The sequence below is a fragment of the Artemia sp. Qi Xiang Cuo genome, chromosome 20 (genome assembly GCF_049724085.1).
Source record: "Artemia sp. Qi Xiang Cuo chromosome 20, ASM4972408v1, whole genome shotgun sequence".
Taxonomy (NCBI): domain Eukaryota; kingdom Metazoa; phylum Arthropoda; class Branchiopoda; order Anostraca; family Artemiidae; genus Artemia; species Artemia sp. Qi Xiang Cuo.
Genome location: NC_142813.1, coordinates 1,167,014 through 1,189,619, shown reverse-complemented (window position 1 = coordinate 1,189,619; position 22,606 = coordinate 1,167,014). Strand labels below are relative to the sequence as shown.

The window sequence follows — 22,606 nt, the reverse complement described above, 5'->3', positions numbered from 1 at the left end:
CTTCACAGTTCAAGTGTAGGCTAATCCTCCCTGAGAGAAGATATAATTAAGATTTTATTTGCATTCTTGTGTCATCATTTTGAAAGTAAATATCAGATTGAAAATTTCTTGGGGTTTTCCATATTCTGAGTAATTCATTGGAATTCGTTGCTTGCATATATAATTCCAATTTTTATGAATAGTTAACATATTTCATTTTAAATATTATCAAAATTATAAACTTAGTTTTAAACAAATACATTATATTTTATAAATATATAAATATTCTTACTTTATATCTTTTCAACCAGGATTAATGATTAGGTAGAGGATTAGCTTAACATTACAGTTCAAATGTAGGCTAATTCTCCCAGAGAGAAGATATAATTAAGATTCTGTTTGTATTTTTGTTTCATCATTTTGAAAGTAAATATCATATTTAAATTTTCTTGGGGTTTTCCATACTCTGAGTAATTGATTGAGTTTCGATACTTAATATATTATTCCAATTTTGTGAATTAGAATTATAATATTGGTTTAAAAAACATATTATATTTGATAAATATATAAACATTTTGTACTTAACATCTATCAACCAGGATTAATTATTTGGTAGAGGATTAGCTTAACTTCACAGTTCAAGTGTAGGCTTATGCTCCGTGAGAGAGATATGATAAAGATTTTGTTTGCATTTTCGTGTCATCATTTCGAAATTAAATATCAGATTTAAATTTTCCTTAGATTTCTAAGTTATTGGAATGTCATGGGAATTCAGTAATTGGATGATGTTTGAGAATTAGCTACTATGTTTCATTTTAAATGTTATTTAGGATACTTTTGATTAAGTAAAATACTACTGCGGATTTAAGCTTTAAATTAAAGAATCTCTCTTTTGGTAGCAGAAATCATTCCATAAAATTTGCGAATACATTTAGATATAATTTTTAGTTCCATATTATGGATGGAACTAAACTTTATTGTCGCACATGTCTCTCCATAAACGTAGGTTATCAAAGTAGTAATTATCAATAAACCAGCTTACGACAAAAATTTAAACCAGCTTAAAAAGGGGGCTAAGCTTTAATGAACACTAACGTTTAACATTTTAACATTTAAAACGTTTAACATTTAACGTTTAACGTTAACATTTAACGCTTAACATTAAGCTTAAAAGTCGAAAACAAATCAAGACACAAATACATACGCCAGATTAGGACCTTCGGGTCCGGGCTTCTCCCCGGAAAGTTTAAAATCTGTAGGATTGTAAATAAGCTCTGACTACCCCAACTGAACAAGAAGTAATGTGTTCGTTTTGTTTTGCGTATCTTATTCATTCTTATATTATCTTATATCATTATTACCTTATTCTTTTTTATATTTTCGTAATGTGTTCGTGTTGTTTTGTGTATCTTATTCTTTCTTATACTGTTTTTTTATATTTTCGTAATGTGTTCGTTTTGCGAATCTTATTCTTTATTATATTATTCTTTATTATATTATCTTATATTATCCTTTTTATATTGTCGTAATGTGTTCGTTTTATTTTGCGTACCTTATTCTTTCTTATTTTATTCTTTATTATATTACCTTATATTATTCTTATCTTATTCTTTTTTATATTGTCGTAATGTGTTCGTTTTGTTTTGCTTATCTTATTCTTTTTTGTGTTATTCTTTATTATATTATCTTATATTATTCGTATCTTATTCTTTTTATATTTTTATTCTTTTGGCATTAAGGAAGGCTAGGCGGAGGTCTTGGCCAAAGTATTTGCAAAACTTATTTTTTACTGGATGACATTTTTTTCATCTATTTGTTCTGTATTTTTATTACGTTTTGAATTATTGCATTCTACTGTCCCATAATATTCCTTAAAAACTCGAAGCATTTTAGAAAATAGCGAGGGTTTGATGGGTACTGAAACTTCAAATTTGATTTTGTACATACGTGAAAACAACACGCATTCGTGTTGTTTTGTGTATCTTATTCTTTCTTATACTATTCTTTTTTATACTTTCAAAATGTGTTCGTTTTGCGTATCTTATTCTTTCTTATTTTATTCTTTATTATATTATCTTATATTATTCTTATATTATTCTTATCTTATTCTTTTTATATTTTTATTCTTTTTGCATTAAGGAAAAGGCTAAGCGGAGGTCTTGGCCAAAGTATTTGCAAAACTTATTTTTTACTGGATGACATTTTTTTCATCTATTTGTTCTGTATTTTTATTAAGTTTTGAATTATTGCATTCTACTGTCCCATAATATTCCTTAAAAACTCGAAGCAATTTAGAAAAAGAGCGAGGGTTTGATGGGTACTGAAACTTAAAATTTGATTTTGAACTCTTCGAAAGAGACTGAAAAACGGGAATAAATGGAATAAATACAGTACGGAATACATATAAAATGGAATGAAAACATTTTAACATGAAACAGTTAAATTTAGGGCATTAAAAGCTGCCAAAAAGTGAGGAAATCTTAAATATTTGGCCTTAACCTTATAAGGACAATTGAAAATAATTTTAAATTGTTCAATTATGTTCATGTGTTATTTTGTTTGTGCTTCGGGAAAATCTTTATAAGCATGGGAAGTTCCAAGTCAGTCAATAACTTTGACTTTTTTATTTTAAAATTCCATAAAGTGCAAAGTCCGACTAATCAACTTTACTTCTGATGGCAGAATATTGGTTCAATACATATTGGTTCAATAAATATTGGTTCAATACATAAATTTTGGATTTCAATACATAAATTTGGTTCAATACATAAATTGGTTCAATACATAAATTTCAATAAAAATTGGTTCAATACATAAATATTGGTTCAATACATATTGGTTCAATAAATATTGGTTCAAGACATAAATTTTAAGTTTAGAATTTTGACAAAATCGAGGGATCGTCGACTTTCAGAGATTATGTACACCAGAAGGCACGTATCAAGCGTGGCGAGAGTGGTACAATCGTGGGGTAACTGTACCAAGTATTTTAGGGACCGTGCCAGGGCAACTGTTCCACACGTGGCGCTCCGAGACGTACACCAATGGCGAAAATGGGTGACCATTCGGACAAAACGTTATGTTACATGCACAAACATTATTTTGATAATAAGACTTCATAGAGGCAACCATATATGCACTTAAAAGATATTAAGATGAAACAAAGAATAACACAAATAGTTATATATGCTTTGTTTATACTCCTATTCCAGCTTTTCTGTCGACGAAGAAATACGATGATTATTTGGAAGGCCACCAAAGATTTAATTTATTTTCCAGAATTCTTGCAAAATACCGTAATTCTACTATTAAGCTAGTAATGCCTTGTTTGTTCTATTTTTCTAGGTAAAGTGACCTTCGCGTGACTATATGCATTTCAAAATCAAATTAAACAAAAATTCTAATTATTTAATTAGCTAAGAAAATTACACCATATCAATTATGTAGTCTGTTTCTCTGTTAGAATAGATGATAAAGATGTTTGTACTCCTGTTTCCTTAGACCAAATATTAAAAGCGTTTTCCCGACCAGAAAACATTGTAAATTGATGTTTTTGTTTGTTTTGAGATAAAAATGGACATGGGCCAAGTTGCAAAAGTTAAATTTCATACTAATTAGAAACAATTATTTGTTGATTATTGAGATCGACAAAAATGCTTGATCATCTTTGAGATACGGTTCTTTTTTCGTATTTTGTTTTTTTCTTGTCTTTGTATTCATTTTTTGTTGCTTTCTTCTTTCTTTCTCTCTCGTATGCTGGCCCAAATACTTGTCAATGGTGGTTTCAAGAAACACTGAAACATTTTTGTCTCAATCAAAGCTAGTGTCCTGGTGGATATAGTTATTTTCTTTCTTTGTTCCTTTCATTACTTTCCCTCTTCTTTCTTTCTATCTTGTATATCAGCCCAAATTTTTGCCAGTTGTGACTTCACGAGGTACTGAAATCCTTTTCTTCCCAACAATGGCTGATCTCCGTGCGGATAAAGATATTTTCTTTCGTTTTTCTTTCTTGTATACTATCCCAGAGATTGGACAGTATTAACCACAGGAGGTACTGAAATTTTTTTTTGTCCCAATCATGGTTGGTGTCCTTGCCGATAAAGATTTTTATTCCTTTCTTTATTTTTGTTTTTCTTTCTTTCTCGTATATCGGTCCAAATATTTATCAGTAGTAGCTTCAAGAGATACTAGAACAGTTTTTGTCAAACCATACTCTTGTAGATAAACATACATGCGTGATCAACTTTCTGGAAAGTGTACAAAGTTCCGTATTTCATAGGCAGCGCAATAGCGGTGCATAAGTAAAGAACGATGTTGGCACAATCTATTATTTTTTTATTTTTTTTAGACCAGGGCACTTCGTATAGAAGGAGCTGTCGAAGAAACTTCGAGAGGGACTCATTCGATTGGAAATTCGAAGGCTAGTGCCCTTTTTAATAGTCGAAAGTGATCGGAGGGCAATCAGTCCCCCCCCCCACTTTCATGATTTCCCCAAACGCATCCAATCAAAATTTTAAGATAGAAATTTTGTTCAACGTAGTTGAAAGATCCGGAAAGTATGTCTTTGAGGCTAACACCTCCCCCAAAACCCTCAGGGCATGGGTTGTAAGTTATGCCCTGGGGGCATATAAGGTTTTTGTAGAAAGGATGGTCATATAAACTTCAGAGGGGGCTCACTTGATTGGTAATCAGAAGTTCTAGTGCCTTTTCAAGAGTCAAAGTGATCAGAGGGCAGTTACCCCCCCCCCCACACGTTGTATTGTCCTGAAATGCATCCAATAGAAATTTGAGATGGCTATTTGTTCAGAAATAGTCTAAAAACCATACAAAAAGCCTGAAGGAGTTGAAACAAACCCCCAGAGCCTGGGGGCAATGGTTGTAAGTTATGCCCAGAGGGCATTAAGGGTTTTTATGGAATAGATGGTTATATAAACTTTAGAGAAGGCTTATTTCGTCGAAAATTGGTCGAAAGTTCTAGTTCCAGTTTAACAGTCAAAAGTTATGGAGGGCAACTAGCCCCCCCCCTTTCCCTACTACCCCTCTTTTCACCAAACACATCTGCTTGGAACTGTGATATAGCCATTTAGTTCAAAATAATCCAAAGAACATATAACAATGCCTCCAGGGTTGAGACAACCCCCCCCAGAGCCCTGGGGCAAAGGTTGTAAGTTATGCCCTGGGGGCATATAAGGTTTTTATAGAAAGGGTGGTCATATAAACTTCAGAGGGGGCTCACTTGATTGGTAATCAGAAGTTCTAGTGCCTTTTCAAGAGTCAAAGTGATCAGAGGGCAGCTACCCCCCCCCCACACGTCGTATTTTCCTGAAATGCATCCAATAGAAATTTGAGATGGTTATTTGTTCAAAAATAGTCTAAAGACCATACAAAAAGGCTGAAGGGGTTGAAACAAACCCCCAGAGCCTGGGGGCAATGGTTGTAAGTTATGCCCAGAGGGCATTAAGGGTTTTTATGGAACAGATGGTTATATAAACTTTAGAGAAGGCTTATTTTGCCAAAAATTGGTCGAAAGTTCTAGTTCCAGTTTGAGTCAAAAGCTAAGGAGGGCAACTAGCCCCCCCCCTTTCCCTACTACCCCTCTTTTCACCAAACACATCTGCTTGAAACTGTGATATAGCCATTTTGTTCAAAATAATCCAAAGAACATATAACAATGCCTCCAGGGTTGACACAACACCCCCCCCCCCCAGAGCCCTGGGGCAAAGGTTGTAAGTTATGCCCTGGTGGAATATAAGGTTTTGTAGAATGGGTGGTCGTATAAAATTCAGATGAGGCTCTTTTGGTTTGAAATTGGAACTTATAGTGCCCTTTTAAGAGTCAAAAGTGTTTTAAGGGCCACCAGCCGGCCCCCCCCCCCTCCACGCCCATCATTTCCCAAAACAAACTTCCAAACAAAATCTTAAGACATCTATTTTTCAGCATTGTAGAAAGGTTCAGTAATTATGCGTCTGGGGATGTTAACCCCCTGCCCCCACAGCCCTCAGGACAAGGGCTGCAAGTTAAGCAATTCGTTCATTGTTTACATATAGTATATGTTACTCAGAAAGGTATGCATGTTTGACTTCTACTTTCCCAAAATACGAAGGGTATTCAAGTGAGTCTTTCTGCGGATGTTGATGGGAGTGTTGAACTACATCAAAACATGTTATGTGTCTATGGGTTATCAAAGGGGGCAGCTCAGAAATGAATATTTAATTTGGAAGTATATTAATTTGGAACTTTCAGGAAAAGATAAGGGAGATGATTAATTCACCAAAAAGGCAATATTTGTACGCTGCTACTACTACAACTACCACTGATTCTACTGCTACCACAACTACTGCTACTGATACCACTACTATCAGTGAAACTACTACTTTTCTAGCGAGTACTACTAAGGCTGAAGATATTGAAATAAACATGTGAGGAAACATTAAGGGGAAAGTTGAACTAAATCAAAACATACTATGTGCATAGGATTGCTGGTATAGGTGTATCAACATTACTAATGGAACAGCTTACTGTATCAACAGCAAACTTCAGGGGCATCAGAGTGGGATGTTCAGGTGACCAAAGGGCAAAATGCGCCTGCTACTAATGCTATTAAATATCCTGTTCCAGCTACAGACCACGATCATGATTAAAAAAAAAGGATAAATAAACCCAAAAAACAGTAAATTCGCTTTTCCTCAACGCATTCACAATCGAATATAGAAGAGTAATGATTAATAAATATTTTTGGTAAAAAACAAAAATGAAATGAGATGAAAATTTAGTGATATTAAAAGAAGTACCTGGCCCCTCTTGTCGCTGTCGGTCATATCTTTTATCAAAATAAAATTGATCAACGGCTTCACGTTCAAAATATATTTTTGGCTTGACAGGATTTTCCTCGGCTGAGCAGAACAATTCTTGAGATGCATTATCTTCATCCATATAAGTAGTGTTGGTTGTTTGACTATCCTATTGAAAAAGAAATATAATGTAAAAAATGGTACTTTCGCATTATACTTCTAAAAACTCAAGTTCGGTTAATGCTAATGAAATAAAATAAAAAAGGATGAATATATAATAGTTTATAAACAAACTTGGGCTATATATTTGCACATTAGGGTGGATGGGTGGGGGGGGTAAAGCATTGCATATATTAAATACGTAAATACGTATTGCCTTTCTGACGGCTTCAATTGGTGAAACAGGTTGAAGTAAAAACCAGGGCTGTGGAGTCGGAGTTTTAGTAAATTTTTTTGAATGGAGTTGGAGTAACACAAACAATGTAAGACCCTTTGGAGTATGACTTAGAGTCGGAACTATGGAAATACACAAAGGCTGGAGTCAATCCAAATACTCTTAAATACTATTAAAAAGTGGCAATAAAAATCAAATTTAATATTGTAGGCTAATAAAAAACCATAATTAGCCTACAATGTTACTTTTCTGCATTTTTCTAATTAATATATACTCCTCTTATGAATTTCTGCAGTATTTTAGCAGGAATGTTTGAGTCGGTGTTCTTACTTCTTTGAAGAAAATGTTAGGAGTCAGAATAATTATGCTTAAAGTTTGAGGAGTCAGAGTCAGAGCTGGAGTCGGTGGTAAAGTGAACCAACTCCACAGCCTTAGTAGCAACCCAAACAAAAGAGGTTCGTCTCGATTTTATCCGTGTCGCTTAACAAAATGTGTTTACCAGCAAACACATTTTTAGAGTTTTAGAGTTTGATTCACCAATAAATACAAAATTGAAAAATAATACCCTTATTCCCCTCGAAAGCCAACACATTTCCAACAAACACATTCCAGCAAACACAACAACCAAATCGTTGAATTTTTTTTCGTCTTTTTGACACCCCTTGTAATTGTTTTTGTAAAAACCCATCTCTTGACATTTTTGTTGGTACCGTTGGACAGTACAGCACGGGTTGGTTGGGGTTGATACTTGTCATTCTCACAAGACAATAACTATGCACGTACATGCCTTCTAATTAGGCTAATAGCACAAAATCTTTGAGACAAATTGGAGACACAAACTGGCTCCCACCTCCCTCTAAAGAAAAACATTTGTCTTTATCCCCTCTCCCGACCACACTCCAACAGTTTAAGCTCAATCCCCATAATACGTTCCCAAGATGTTGTAAGATATGCCGTTCTGATAGCCCAGAAATACAGTTTTTTTTTCGACTTACCTCTAACCACCCTTTTGTCAAAATTCAATAAATACTTGGCCCCAAAACAACTTAAATGCATTAATTTGACCTCCCTCTCACGAAACGTTCCAAGATAATGCAAATTCGCCGTTTTGATACCCTGAAAACATGTACTGTCTTTTGATTTACCTTGCTACTTAATCGCGCACAAATTATAAGTCTAATAGGAGCTTATATTGCCAATTGTTTTGGCAAATCAGAGACCAAAATTGTCCAGTCTCTTCCCCTCCCCTAATACAAAACACGAAGTCCCTTCATTCCACCCTCCCTCTTAATTTCCATAACAGTAATTGAACGTTTCAAGTCAATCCCCCTAGCCGTTCCCAAGATATGGCAATATGACATTTCGACGACCTGGATACACATAAGGCCTGTTCTTTTGCACTAGGATCTTGCATCTAAGATATCACATCTTTCTGTAAAAAATTCCGTTCTTTTAACTCATCTTTGTTCTATGATCTCACAGCTCCCTTATGTTAGCAGAATGTATGAAGGACGCCATTTTTCTTCCACATAGAATGATGATGAGAGAACTCTGATGATGTAATCATCTCCGTTCTCAGACTACTAATCAGAGCAGAAGGATGAAAGACTTTTGCAAAAGAACGCTATAAGATGTAAGATCTTAGTGCTAAGATTTCACTTTTAAGCGTTCTTTGTCAAAAGATGGAAGATCTTAGCACATAGACGAGTAAAAGAACGGCCCTAATAAAGAAATGAAGCAGGAAATTTTAAAAGATTCAAATTTATAAAACTGTTGGCAAACAAAATACCAACGCTATCTAGCGTTTGACGTTTCTTGACATTTTTTCATGGCCTATATTGTCGTTCCATTTCTCTGCCCTCTTTCCACATTTTAAATTTAAGGCCCACTTGATCCCCCACCCCAACACTCATAGGAAGTTTAAACTCGGCCCCCCAAGCCATTCCCATGATATTGCAGATAATTTGAAAAGTCGGGTACACATAAGGTCTTTAGGTTAGATCACGTACGCTTGTCGTTTCAAGAGTACACACATTGGCAACTCAGTTAATCTTGGCCCGGCGAATAATCCCTACGGGTCCTCATCGAACAGCCAAGACAAAACATGACTGTCTTTTCTACTAAAACCTAGCTCTGAACAATGGGTAGCTTACATAATTTATGGCCGTTATCGCTGGTGCTATGGCGTGACGTCGACCCAGTAGGCATACAAATTAGACCTTTGACTTTTCTGAACAAAATGGCTATCTCAAAATATTAATCTGATACAATGAGGGTTGCGAGGAGGGTAGGGAGCAAAAAACGGCACGGGAGGGTGGCCATCCCATCACTGATGGCCCATGAAAATGGCACTAGAACATATAATTTTCAATCGAATGATCCACTTCCAAAATTTCTACGACCAATATTTTCATAGGAACGGGCCAGAAAAAAACTGGGCTTTTTTCTGGCCATTTAGTCGGGCCCCGTTTTGGGAGGAACTAATTATATATATATATTTTTTATTGTTCCTTCTGTCATGGGGTCACCATATCTTATGGATTTACGAATAGAAGTTTCAAGCAGATCGAGAAAGTTTTTGGCCCTTTTTTGGCCTTCTTGGGTCTTTTTTTGCCCTTATTTTTAGAGGGGACAGTACGCTAAAAAAAATTTTACCTTAGATTTTTCTTGTCCCGATGCATAACGGTTGTCAGTCTTAAACTAATCAGGGATAAAAAGATTGTTGCACCGGTTCCAGACCACCGACCCCCTTCCACAATAAAATATGTAATCCTTGTGACCCAGAGAACGATTCCTGAATCTTTCTAGCCAATAACACACCAAGGTTTAAACAAATAATCCCTCCCTCTTTTTCATTTAAAACTTATGGACAAACAGTTGACAATTTGAATTATCTATGGCCCTTGCGATAAGGGCTATGGGGTCATGCGATCCCTGGAGGTATATTTATCGAACCTTTCACCTATTCTGAAGAGCAGGGACATCTCAGGTTAACCGAGTAGCACAAAATTACACGAGAGGGGGATTGGTTACCCTCCAATCCGTTAACTTAAAAAAAAACACTAGAGCTTTCAATTTCAATCGAATTCCTTCACAAGATTCCACAACCACGCCCTCCCCTTCTATACACACACTCTCTCTCTCTCTCTCTCTCTCTCAATATCTCTCTCTCTCTCTCTCTCTCTCTCTCTCTCTCTCTCTCTCTCTCTCTCTCTCTCTCTCTCTCTCTCTCTCTCTCTCTCTTTCTCTCTAAGTGGCCAGGGAAAAAAATTAAGATAAATGCTTCTTTATTTTGGCAGCACTATCCTGCCTCTGATGTTTTAGATTTTACACATTTTGCATGATTGACCAATCTGACCAAACGAATGGTACTTATCTGTTAGCCAGTACACACTCGAGAATTTGGATCTACAGCTTCGAGGTTGAAACAACTGAGACGCTTGGGTGATAGCTAGGATATACATAATTTGGGCTGTATAATAGTGCCTAATAGAGGGGGAGGGGGTTATGATATAGTGAGGATGCATGTAAAATGTAACCTAACCTAATCTAACCAAAATACCAACTAAATATTTATTAAAATATAGCTACAATGTAGTTTTCCACTGAGCCGAAGCTAATTGTCTCCGTACACAAACAGCAATAAACCGGTTATTGCCGGATTTTATAAATCCAAATCCTCGAGGGTGTACTGGCTAACAGATAGGTACCAAAATAATTATCAATGTAAACATACCAGAATAGGGAGGCATAGAGGGCATTACGCCCCAATGCCCAGGGCGAAATATATGATATCAAAAGAAATAAGCTACAACTATAACTAAAAAAGTAAAGAGCCAAGGATAGAATTGCAGGGCGTGATCATGAAAACTAGCTTAAACAAAAAAAAAGAAGAAAAAACTAACAAACTTTAATTCCAAATTCAGAACTTAATAGTTGAGAATCTATGAGTCAACTGACGCATCGGCTATTATAATACGACCAAGACATCAAAGAATGATAAGAATGTACCAGAGAGAGAGTCGAATTACTGTAGGGAGTACAAAGTACATTATTTTCAGAGAAAATGAAACACGAGCAGCTGACATGAAGAAAAACGTGCTTGTAGATATTTCTCGTAAGAATGTGAAACTATAAACTTTCCTTTTCCTTTTTATATTTTTCTTTCTTTTTTACTTTCTTTTTTTTTGTTGCTATGGCCCTGTGGTTTTGTGTGTGTGTGTCAAATACACTATATTACTACTATACTGCATCAACAGGTTCTATACTGTACTACTACTATACTACTATACTGTATCAACAGGTTCGACTCTTATGAGGTACGAGAATATACAGAAAAAAAAAAAACAAATGACCGTGGATTGTCAGTTAAATTGACATATACTGACATTTGTTCTTTCAGGTTTTGAATTTTCTTATTTATAAAAGTAATAAAGGTGAAAACATTCCAAACTTACTTTTTTTTTCTGTAAATCACAAATTTTGTTCTGGTCTCCAGAAGACATGGGGTTATCAGCTCTACTCGTGTTAATTCTTGCTCGTTTTTGAGTTTCACTCGGCTATTTATTGTAATTTCGATAAATAAAAGTTCAAATGGGGATAAAATCCTTTTAATAGACAGTGATAAATTTTACAAAAACACGGGATATTTCGGTAACATGTGTAGTGACCGTAGAAGTAAAACTAAACTAATTAAAAACAATAATTTATATACGAAATGAAATAAAATTACATATTGTTTATTAATTTAATTCTTTTCAAATCAAAAACGGAAGCTAGTCTCTTTGACCTTCTTGGATCCGGTTCATTAGCGCTGGATGAACTAAAACTTGGACAGAGGTTAACTACATTCGATGAATTGAACTTTAATCAATCAGATTTTAATAAATTATCGTAGATAGAATTCAAACCAAATTCATCCGTGTCACGATTTAAAGCTATATTCATCAATAAAAGTTTCTTAATTTTAAGTTTCGCGAAAATTTTGCTTTAAACCCCGGTCCCTAGAAATCAAAAAGACATTACCAAACAAAGCAAAATGGCCTGGAAAATTAAAAATATGTTCCGAAAGGGCCGAAGTGAAATCTTCAGATTTATAGTCTGATGAAATAGAATCTTAATGCTGTAATAATCTCATTTCCAAATTCTCTTTAGTCGTCCCACATATGAGCTTCCACAAGTACATGGAATCTAATAGACCCCACTTCGTTGCCCCAATTAAGTTAGATCCTTCTCAGAATTTAGATAACTACCCAAACTATTATTAGGCCTACTCTTTAAAAATACCTTTAGACCATTACTCCGTAAAATTCTTTTAAGTTTTTCACATACCATGGGTACATATGGTAAGGAACAAAAAACATCCTTCTTCCGAGTTGCCTCCAAGACTTCCTTAGAAATCTCTAGAAACTTTTTCTTCTTTCTTCTTTCTAGAAACCACTCTGGATACATGTTACTTATTAGTATTTTTCTTAGAGAAGATAACTCCTCCTCAAAAAATTTCTGAGAGCAAATACTAAAGATTCGGTCAGTTAAAGAAATGATCAAACCAAATTTCCAATCGAATGAGTCTTTTTTGAAGTTTCTACGACAACACCTTCTATGAAAACATTATATGCCCCCCGGGCATAACTTATAACACTTGCCCCGAGGGTTGTGGGGAAGTGTCCTCCTCAAAAACATATTTTTTATCTGGAAATCAACTACGCAGAACAAAATGGCTATCTCAAAATTTTGATTGGATGTTTTTTGGGGCATGAGGGGCGTGGGGGTGGGCTGGTTGCCCTCCAATCACTTTCGACTATTAAAAAGGGCACTAGCCCTTTGAATTTCCAATCGAATGAGCCTTTTTTTAAGTTTCTATGACAACGCCTTCTATAAAAATCTTACATGCCCCCAGGGTATAACTTAAAGCCCTTGCCCCGAGGGTTGTGGGGCAATGTCCTCCTCAAAAACATATTTTCTATCTGGAAATCAACTACGCTGAACAAAATGGCTATCTCAAAATTTTGAGTGGATGTATTTGGGGGAATGATGGGCGTGGGGGGGCTAGTTGCCCTCCAATCACTTTCGAATATTAAAAAGCGAACTAGCTACTTCAATTCCCTATCGAATGAGCCCTTTTCGAAGTTTTTTACGACAACACCTTCTATAAGAACCTTATATGCCCCCAGGGCATAACTTAAAACCCTTGCCCCGAGGGTTGTAGGGGAGTGTCCTCCTCAAAAACATATTTTCTATCAGGAAATCAAATACGCTGAACAAAATGGCTATCTCAAAATTTTGATTGGATGTGTTTGGAGAAAAGGTGGGCGTGGGGGGGGCTATTTGCCCTCCAATCACTTTCGACAACTAAAAAGCGCACTAGCCCTTTGAATTTCCAATCAAATGAGCCCTTTTTGAAATTTCTAAAACAACTTTCTATATAATATTTATATGCCCCCAGGGCATAACTTACATATCTTGCACTGAGGGCTCTGAGGGGGGTTATCATCCTAAAAGACCTAATTTCGAAATTTTTCTATTACGTTGGACATAGTAGATGTCTCAATATTTTGATTGGATGTTTTTATGAAAATGGTGGGCGTGACATGGGCGTTAGTCGCTCTCCAATCACTTTCAACTATTAAAAAAGGCACTAGCCCTTAAAGTTTCCAATTGAATGAGCCCTTTTGAAGTTTCTAAGCTTTCGATAATAACCTTATACGCCCCTAGAGCATAACTTACAACCCCTGCCCTCTTGGCTGTGGGGGGGGTGTCACAAATCACTTTCGGCTATTAAAAATGGCACTAGCCCTTTGAATTTCCAATCGAATGAGCCGTTTTTCAAGTTTCTACGACAAAGATTTCAATAAAAAACCTTATATGTCCCCAGGGCATAACTTATAACCCTTGCCCTGGAGACTGTGGGGGGAGTGTCTTACTCAAATGTAAAATTTACTGAACTTTGAACTGCGTGGAAACAAAATGGCTATCTCAAAATCTTTATTGGATGTGTTTGGGGCAATGGTGGGCGAGGAAGGGGTGTTAGTTGCTGTCCAATAAGTTTCGACTATTAAAAAGGGAACTAGCCATTTCAATTTCCAATCGAATGAGCCCTTTTTGAAGTTTCTCCGACAACGCGTTATATACAACCTTATAGGCTCCCTGGGCATAATTTACAACCCTTGCCCTGAGAGCTGTGGGGGGGGGGGGGTTTGTCATCCTCAAAGAACATATTTCCAGAACATAATACTATGGTGAATAAAATGGCTATATCAAGGTTTTTATTAGATGTGGTCGGGGAAAAGGTAGGCGTGAGAGGCGGGTTAGCTGCCCTCTAATCACTTTCGACTATTAAAAACGCCCCGAGCCCTTAGAATTTCCAATCGAATGAGCCTGTTTTGAAGTTTCTGTGACAAAGCCTTCTATAAAAAACCTTATATTTCCCCAAGGAATAACTTAATACCCTTGCCCTAAGGGCTGTGGAGGACTGTCCTCGAGAAAAAATTTCTATATGGAAATAAACTGCTCTGAACAAAATGGCTATCTCAAAATTTCGATTGGATTTGATTCAGGAAATGGTGGGCGTGGAAGGGTTGTTAGTTACCTTCCAATCACTTTTGACTATTAAAAAGGGCTCAAGCCACTCCAATTTCCAATTGAATGATCGTTTTTCGAAGTTTCTACGACAACTTCTTCGATACTAAGTGCCCTGCTCTAAAGGAAAAAATTAATAAATAATAAATTGTACCAACATCGTTCTTATGCCTTGGGAAGGCATAGAGGTTTTGAACCCAACTTATGTTAAATTCTGCTCGTTTTGAGTTTGACTCGGTTATTTATTGTAATTTCTGTTCGTTTTGAGTTTCATTTATTTATCGATGCTGATTTGTGGTAGTTTCACGCTTGGTAGATTATTTGATTTTATTTTTGCACATTTTTTGTTTAATGGAGTTCTTTACTTTTCTTTGAAAAACTTATTTTGTGGAAGAATTTTTTTTTAATTAATTAAGGATAAAAGTCGAAAAAGAGCTTTAATAGTGAGAGATAAACTTTCCCTGGAAAATCTTATAAAAAAAGGTTAGTGTAAGTGAATTTGTTTTATTCAACAAACAGGAAAAATCACTTCAATCATGACTTTCGCCTTTCCAGAGAAAGATTGCTAAAAAAGTTTTCGAAATTATCAACAAATAATGCGGTAATACCTTCGTCAATTCTTGGACTAGGTGTGGTTAATTTTTCATCAAGAACTTTAACGATACAAGAACAATCAGTGCTTGAAATGGGTCCGAAATTTTGTTTTAAACCGGATAAAGTCCCCGTGGTAGACTAGGTAGATTATTTCTTAAATAGTAACTTATGCTCAAGGGACTGCTAGCCTAACAAAATTTGTTAGATTAGTTACAGCTTCTATTGTTAAAGACATGTCCAGATATTTATTAAAGCTGGAATTTTCTATCATGGCAATCAAAGACATAAGGACTATTAAAAACCTTAAAAAAGATGGTCCAATTACCATTACAAAAGCAGATAAGCGTAACACTCTAGTTGTCATGAATACTGGGAACTACGAATCAAAATTAAGAAATTTACTAAATGATGAAAAAACATACAAGAACCTATCGTATAATCCAACAGACTCTTTTACAAATAAGCTTAAGAACGAATTAAAGTGTTTAAAGGATGAAGGAAAAACTACGCCGCAACTTTATTACAATTGCCTGCCGCACAGTTCCTTGTGCACTAAATTATATGGACTTCCCAAAATCCATAAGCCTAACCTACCATTACGACCAATTTTGTCAAGTACAAGGTCAACAACAAGTATTTTGAGCAAGCTGTTAGTGTCAATATGTAAAACACCCTTGTCTCCACGAATTTTGCGTAATAAGAATTCTTCACATTTGTTTGTAAAACTGATAAAATTAGAAATATCTTTGATTTCTTTACTTCCAAGCTTCGACATTGTATCAATGTACACAAATATTGGTTTAGAAGCAGCCGATACGCTTCTAGAAAAAAAGCTATTAAGAAGTTTGGACTTGATTAGTGGCAAAACAGATTTGGAAGTTTCTGTAATTATGTAGTAAGGTTGTGCAATAAGTTCTCTTATCTTTTTCAATTCAGAGGGGACTTTTTTTGAACAAGTTAATGGTTTACGTATGGGGGCCCCTTTATCTCCATTATTAGCTAATATTTTTGTGGAGAATATTGAAACAATTGCGTTAGATTCATATTTTTTAAAACATATTTTCTGGGGCGGTATATGGATGACATTATTTCAGTATGGGATTGTGGGTAGGAGGAATTAAAAGGATTTTTGGAACATATTAATTGTTTGGGGGGGATTTAAAGTTTACGGTTGAATTGGAAGAGAAGGGGAAACTGCCTTTTTTTGATGATCTTCTTTTGAAAATCAAAATAGTCTGGATTTTAAAATTTACAGAAAACCGACAAATAACAATAAATTTTTGTCTTATAGTTCCGGTCACGCTCGCCAAGTAAAAATTGGTTTGATCATTTTTCTAACTGACTGGATCTTTAGTATTTGCTCTCCAAATTTTTTGAGGAGTTTGTCTTTTCTAAGGAAAATACTAATAAGTAACATACATCCAGAGTGGTTAATTAGCCAAACTTTTTCAAAAAGAAGAAAAAGGTTTTTAGAGATTTCTAAGGAAGTCTTGGAGACAACTTGGGAGAAGGATGTTTTTTGTTCATTATCATATTTACCCGGGCTAAGTGAAAAAATTTACAAGAATTTTACAAAGCAATGGTCTAAGGGTAGCTTTAAAGAGTAATAATACTTTGGGTAGTTTTCTAAATTCTAGGAAGGATCTAACTTAATTGGGCAAACAAAATGGGGTTTATCAGATCCCATGCACGTGCGGAAGCTCATACGTGGGACATACTAACCAGAGTTTTTAAATCAGATTATTATAACATAAGGATTTTATTTCTTCGGCTTTAAAGCAAGATTCTAAGTCTGAAGATTTTACTTCAGCCCTTTCAGAACATATTTTCAATTTTCAAGACACTTTTATTTTGTTCGAGAATGTCTCTTTGATTTCTAGGGATCGGGGTTTAAAGCAAAATTTTTGTGAAACTCTTGAAATAAAGAAAATCTTATTCAAGAATATTGCTTTGAATCGGGATACGGGTAAATTTGGGCTGAACTCTATCTATGATAATTTATTAAAATCTGACAGAGTAAAGTTTAATTCACCCAATGTAGTAGACCTTTGTCCAAGTGTTATAGCATTGACCGCTTATTAACCAAATCCAAGAATGTCAAAGAGGCTAGATTCCTCCTTTGATTTGAAAAGAATTAGAGAATTAAACAATATTTAGTTTTATTGATTTAGTTTATGAGCTATTGTTTTAAATTGTTTTCGTTTAGTTTTACTACTGATGAATGACGTTCACTATATTTGTGACCAAAATATCTGTTATGTTTTGTGAATTTTCTATACACTGTCTATTGAAAAGGATTTTATCCCTATTTTCAACTTTTAGTTTATCGTCATGGAAAGGCAGTGTGGTCTCCGAAGATATCTAGTACAATGTGCCAACATCTTTCTTATGCGCCATCAGGGCATAACTTTAACACCTTGGCCTGAGTGTTGTGGGGAACTCTCCTCTTTAAAAACGTATTTCCTATCCGGAAATCAACTACACTGAATAAAATGGCAATCTCAAAATTTTGATTGAATGTTTTTATGGGAATGAGGAGCGTGGGGGGGAGGGCTAGTTGCCCTCCAATCAATTTCGACTATTAAAAGGGGCACTAACCACTCCAATTTCCAATCGAATGAGCCCTTTCGAAGTGTCTACGACAACTCCTTCGATACGAAGTGCCCGGGTATGGAGAAAAAAAACACATTGTACCCACATCGTTCTTTACTTAGGCAGCGCTAGCGCGCTGCCTATGATACCTTATATACCCCCAGGGCATAAATTAAAACCCTTGCCATGAGGGCTGTGGGAGGGGGTTGTCATCCTCAAAGACATAATATACGGACCTTTCAATTACGTTGAACAGAATGGCTATCTCAAACTTTGATTGGATGTGTTTGGGGAAATGGTGGGTGAGGAAGGAGGGCTAGTTTCCCGTAAATCACTTTTGACCAATAAAGTGGGGACTGGCCCTTTGAATTTCCAATCGAATAAACTGTTTTCGAAGTTTCTACGGCAACAAATGACAATCTCAAAATTTTTATCACGTGCATTTCGGGAAAATACGAGGTGTATGTGTGTGGGGGGGGGGGGGCGGGGTATCCACCCTCCGATTAATCTGAATCTTAAGAAGGACACTAGAAGTTATGATTAACAATCCAACTAGCACCCTTCAAAGTGTATACGATCATTCTTTCTTTATATGCCTTATATGCCCCAGGGCATGACTTACAACCCTTGCCCTGAGGGTTGTGAGGGGGTTGTCATGCTCAGACATAATATCCGGACCTTCCCATTACGTTGAACAAAATGAATATTTAAAAATTGTGATGGGATGTGTTTGGGAAAATGGCGGGCGTGGGCCACCTCCAATCACTGTTGCCCTCCAATCATTTTCGAATATTAAAAAAGGCATTGACTCTTTCAATTTCCAATCGAATGAGCTGTTTTCAAAGTTTCTACGACAACAAAAGGCCATCTCAAAATTTATATCAGACATATTTCGGGAAAATACGAGGTGTGGGGGGGTATCTACCCTACGGTCACTGAGCCTTACAAAATGCACTAGAACTTCTGATTACCAGTCCAATGATACCCCTCCGAAACTTATACAATCAACATTATATATGTATCTTATACGTCCCCAGGGCATAACTTCCAACCCTTGCCCTGAGGGCTCTGGGGGGTTGTCATCCCCAAAGACATAATTTCCAGACCTTTCAATTACGTTGAACAAAATAGCTACCTCGAATTTTTGATTGGATGTGTTTGGAGAAATAGTGGGTATGGGAGGGAGGTTACTTGCCCCCCAATCACTTTTGACTATTAAAAAGGGCACTAGCCCTTTGAATTTCCAATCGAATGTGCTCTTTTCGAAGTTTCTAAGACAATAAATGGCTATCTCAAAATTTCTATCTGATGCATTTTGGGAAAACCCGAGGTGTGACGGAGGGTATCCATCCTGTGATCACTCTGAGCCTTAAAAAAAAAAACACTAGAACTTCTGATTACCAATCCAATAAGCCCCCTCCGAAGTTTAAATGATCCCCTCTCTATATGTACCTTATATGCCACCAGGGCATAGCTTAAAACCCTTGCCCTGAGGGCTGTGGGAGGTTGTCATCCTCAAATACATAATTTCTGGACCTTTCAACAACGTTGAACAAAATGGCTATTCTAGTTTTGATTAGATATGTTTGGGGAAATGGTGGGCGTGGGACGGGGGTTTGTCGCCCTTCAATCACTATCGACTATAAAAGACGGCACTATTCATTTCACTTTCAAATCGAATGATCTGCTTTCAAAGTTTCTACAACAGCAAACGGTCATCTCAAAATTTCTATTCATATCAGATTTATATTCATATAATTTATATTCTATTTATATTCATATAATTTTAGATTTATATTCTATTCATATCTATTCATATTCATATAATTCATATCAGATGCATTTCAAGGAAATACGAGGTATGGAGGAGGGGTATCCACCCTCCGATCACCCTGAATCTTAAAAAGGGCGCTAGAAGTTCTGATTACCAAATCTAATGAGCCCCTTCCGAAATTTATTCAATCCTTCTTTCTATATATACCTTATATACCCCCAGGGCATAACTTAAAACCCTTGTCAATGTTCTCAAATTAATCGAAAATGGCAGTGAAAATGAAAAATTAACCATATAGTACCATAAAGCCAATAATATACTAAAGAAAATTGACCCCTTTCTCTGGATGCTTGAATTATGCAGGCTTACCTTAGTTTTGACAAGATTTTTGAAGAAACTTAATTTCAGATGGGGAAGCTAGGGCCTGGAGGGGGTGGTGGTGCCAAACTGGGGTCTGAAGGGGGCAGTTGGCCCTCCCCTTACCCCGTAGCAAATTACGCCCTTAGACCCTACGTTTATTCATATCCAGAAATCACAATTTTAAAAGATTTTTGCTCGGGCTGTTTCAAAGTTTTGAAGTTAAGACAGTAGGCTACAACATTTTCATCGGTGTTGCCAGGCTATGTTGGCACTACTGCCAACCATGAGAACAGATAAGAGAAGCTAATCAGTTAAATCTGACAACACTTTTCTTCTGAAAAATTCAAACAGTAACAATTTGTCAATTCCCATAGATGACTATACCCTCAAAGGAAAGTTACACCTTCTTAAGCTGTTTGGCTTCATATTGTTAGCTTATTTTTGCTGATTTTTTTCAATCATTTTTCTTTTTTTAATTTGGACCCGTACTACCAAAACTACATGTAGATGTCTTTTTTATTAACAATTGATTTCTTGACTTTTCTAATTTTTTAATAAACATATGAATTGGATGTTTCCGCTTAAACAATTGCAATTATCATATTTTATTTTCACAGCCCTTGGTAGTTCAAACACAGCTGCTGGGGTTAATTAAACTGCAAAAACAAAGCTGCTGGATTAATTAAACTGCAAAACTAAAGCTTCTGGATTAATTAAACTGCAAAAACAAAGCTGCTGGACTAATTAAACTGCAAAAACAAAGCTGCTGGATTAATTAAGTTGCAAAACTAAAGCTTCTGGATTAATTAAACTGCAAAAACAAAGCTGCTGGAATAATTAAACTGCAAAAACAAAGCTGCTGGATTAATTAAACTGCAAAACTAAAGCTTCTGGATTAATTAAACAGCAAAAACAAAGCTTCTGGAATAATTAAACTGCAAAAACAAGGCTGCTGGATTAATTAAACTGCAAAAACAAAGCTTCTGGATTAATTAAACTGCAAAACTAAAGCTTCTGGATTAATTAAACTGCAAAAACAAAGCTGCTGGATTAATTTAACTGCAAAACTAAAGCTCCTGGATTAATTAAGCTGCAAAACAGCTGCTGGACTAATTAAACTGCAAAAACAAAGCTGCTGGATTAATTAAACTGCAAAACAAAGCTTCTGGATTAATTAAACTGCAAAACTAAAGCTGCTGGACTAATTAAACTGCAAAAACAAAGCTGCTGGAATAATTAAACTGCAAAACTAAAGCTTCTGGATTAATTAAACTGCAAAAACAAAGCTGCAAAAACAAAACTGCAAAAACAAAGCAAAAACAAAACAAACATTTTTGATGATTTGTTTTGACACTCCATTATAATTTATAATACTTGTTACAAAATATGTAGTAACGCCTGATAACAAAAAAGGTAATTACACCATGTAATACAAAACCGTTTACTTATTATTTATCATTTTGTATCAAGGTTCAAAGTTGTTTTTTATTTACTTTTTGTTGTAATAATGTAAAAAATTCTAGTTAATTGCAGTTTGTTATTTGCAATGCACACATCTGGCTGACTTAGGTACATATATGCAAAACCATTAAAAATTGGTGTTCACTAGCTCCAACATAGTGAATGACAAAAAACGCCCCATAGTAACCAAAAAGTAAAAATTACGCTTTAAAAATGGCAAGTGAGAAAAGATTCAGTAACGGTATAATATTTTCTGTAGAACCAATGTTTCTATATGAGAATAAAATCTGTTTGAAATGAAATTGTCACATAAGAAACAGATACTGCACATAAGAGATAAAAAGTTTATCAACTTTGAAAATGTTTTTTAATAAGTAAGTGAGAAAAGATTCAGTAACGGTTTAACATTTTCTGTAGAACCAATGGTTCTATATTCATAGAATAAATTCTGTTTGAAAAGCAATTGTCAGATAAGGACAGATACTGCACATAAGAGATCAAAAGTTTATCAACTTTGAAAGTGTTTTTTTAAATGATAAGTGCGAAAAGATTCAGTAACGGTATAACATATTCTGTAGAACCAACGGTTCTATATTCACAGAATAAATTCTGTTTGAAAAGCAATTGTCACATAAGGACAGATACTGCACATAAGAGATCAAAAGTTTATCAACTTTGAAAATGTTTTTTTTTTTAATGATAAGTGAGAAAAGATTCAGTAACGGTATAACATATTCTGTAGAACCAATGGTTCTATATTCATAAAATAAATTCTGTTTGAAAAGCCAATTGTCACATAAGGACAGATACTGTACATAAGAGATCAAAAGTTTTTCATCTTTAAAAAAAAAATTTAATAAGTAAGTGCGAAAATATTCAGTAACGGCATAACATATTCTGTAGAGCCAGTGGTTCTATATTCGTAGAATAAATTCTGTTTGAAAAGCAATTGTCACATAAGCGGCAGATACTGCACGTAAGAGATCAAAAGTTTTTTTGTGGCTTTTATAGACAATGCTTTTTGCAATTAGTGGATCACATCTTCACATCAAAACTGGCAGCAAGACTTGCAACGGAAACAAT

At 35.4% G+C, this 22,606-nt stretch overlaps 1 protein-coding gene across 3 annotated transcripts in view; it reads right to left on the bottom strand.

Annotated features, from left to right (window-relative positions):
* Positions 1 to 22,606, bottom strand: part of Prestin (solute carrier family 26 member prestin) — a 145,144-nt gene that overhangs the window by 86,041 nt on the left and 36,497 nt on the right. For 2 of the 3 annotated variants that reach the window (XM_089106284.1, XM_089106285.1), the window contains exon 2: positions 6,771 to 6,939. In XM_089106284.1, coding sequence (XP_088962410.1) covers positions 6,771 to 6,939 — 169 coding nt within the window. Of the gene's footprint in view, positions 1 to 6,770; positions 6,940 to 11,069; positions 11,109 to 22,606 lie in introns of those variants that run through there. The other variant, XM_089106286.1, reaches the window with a different exon arrangement.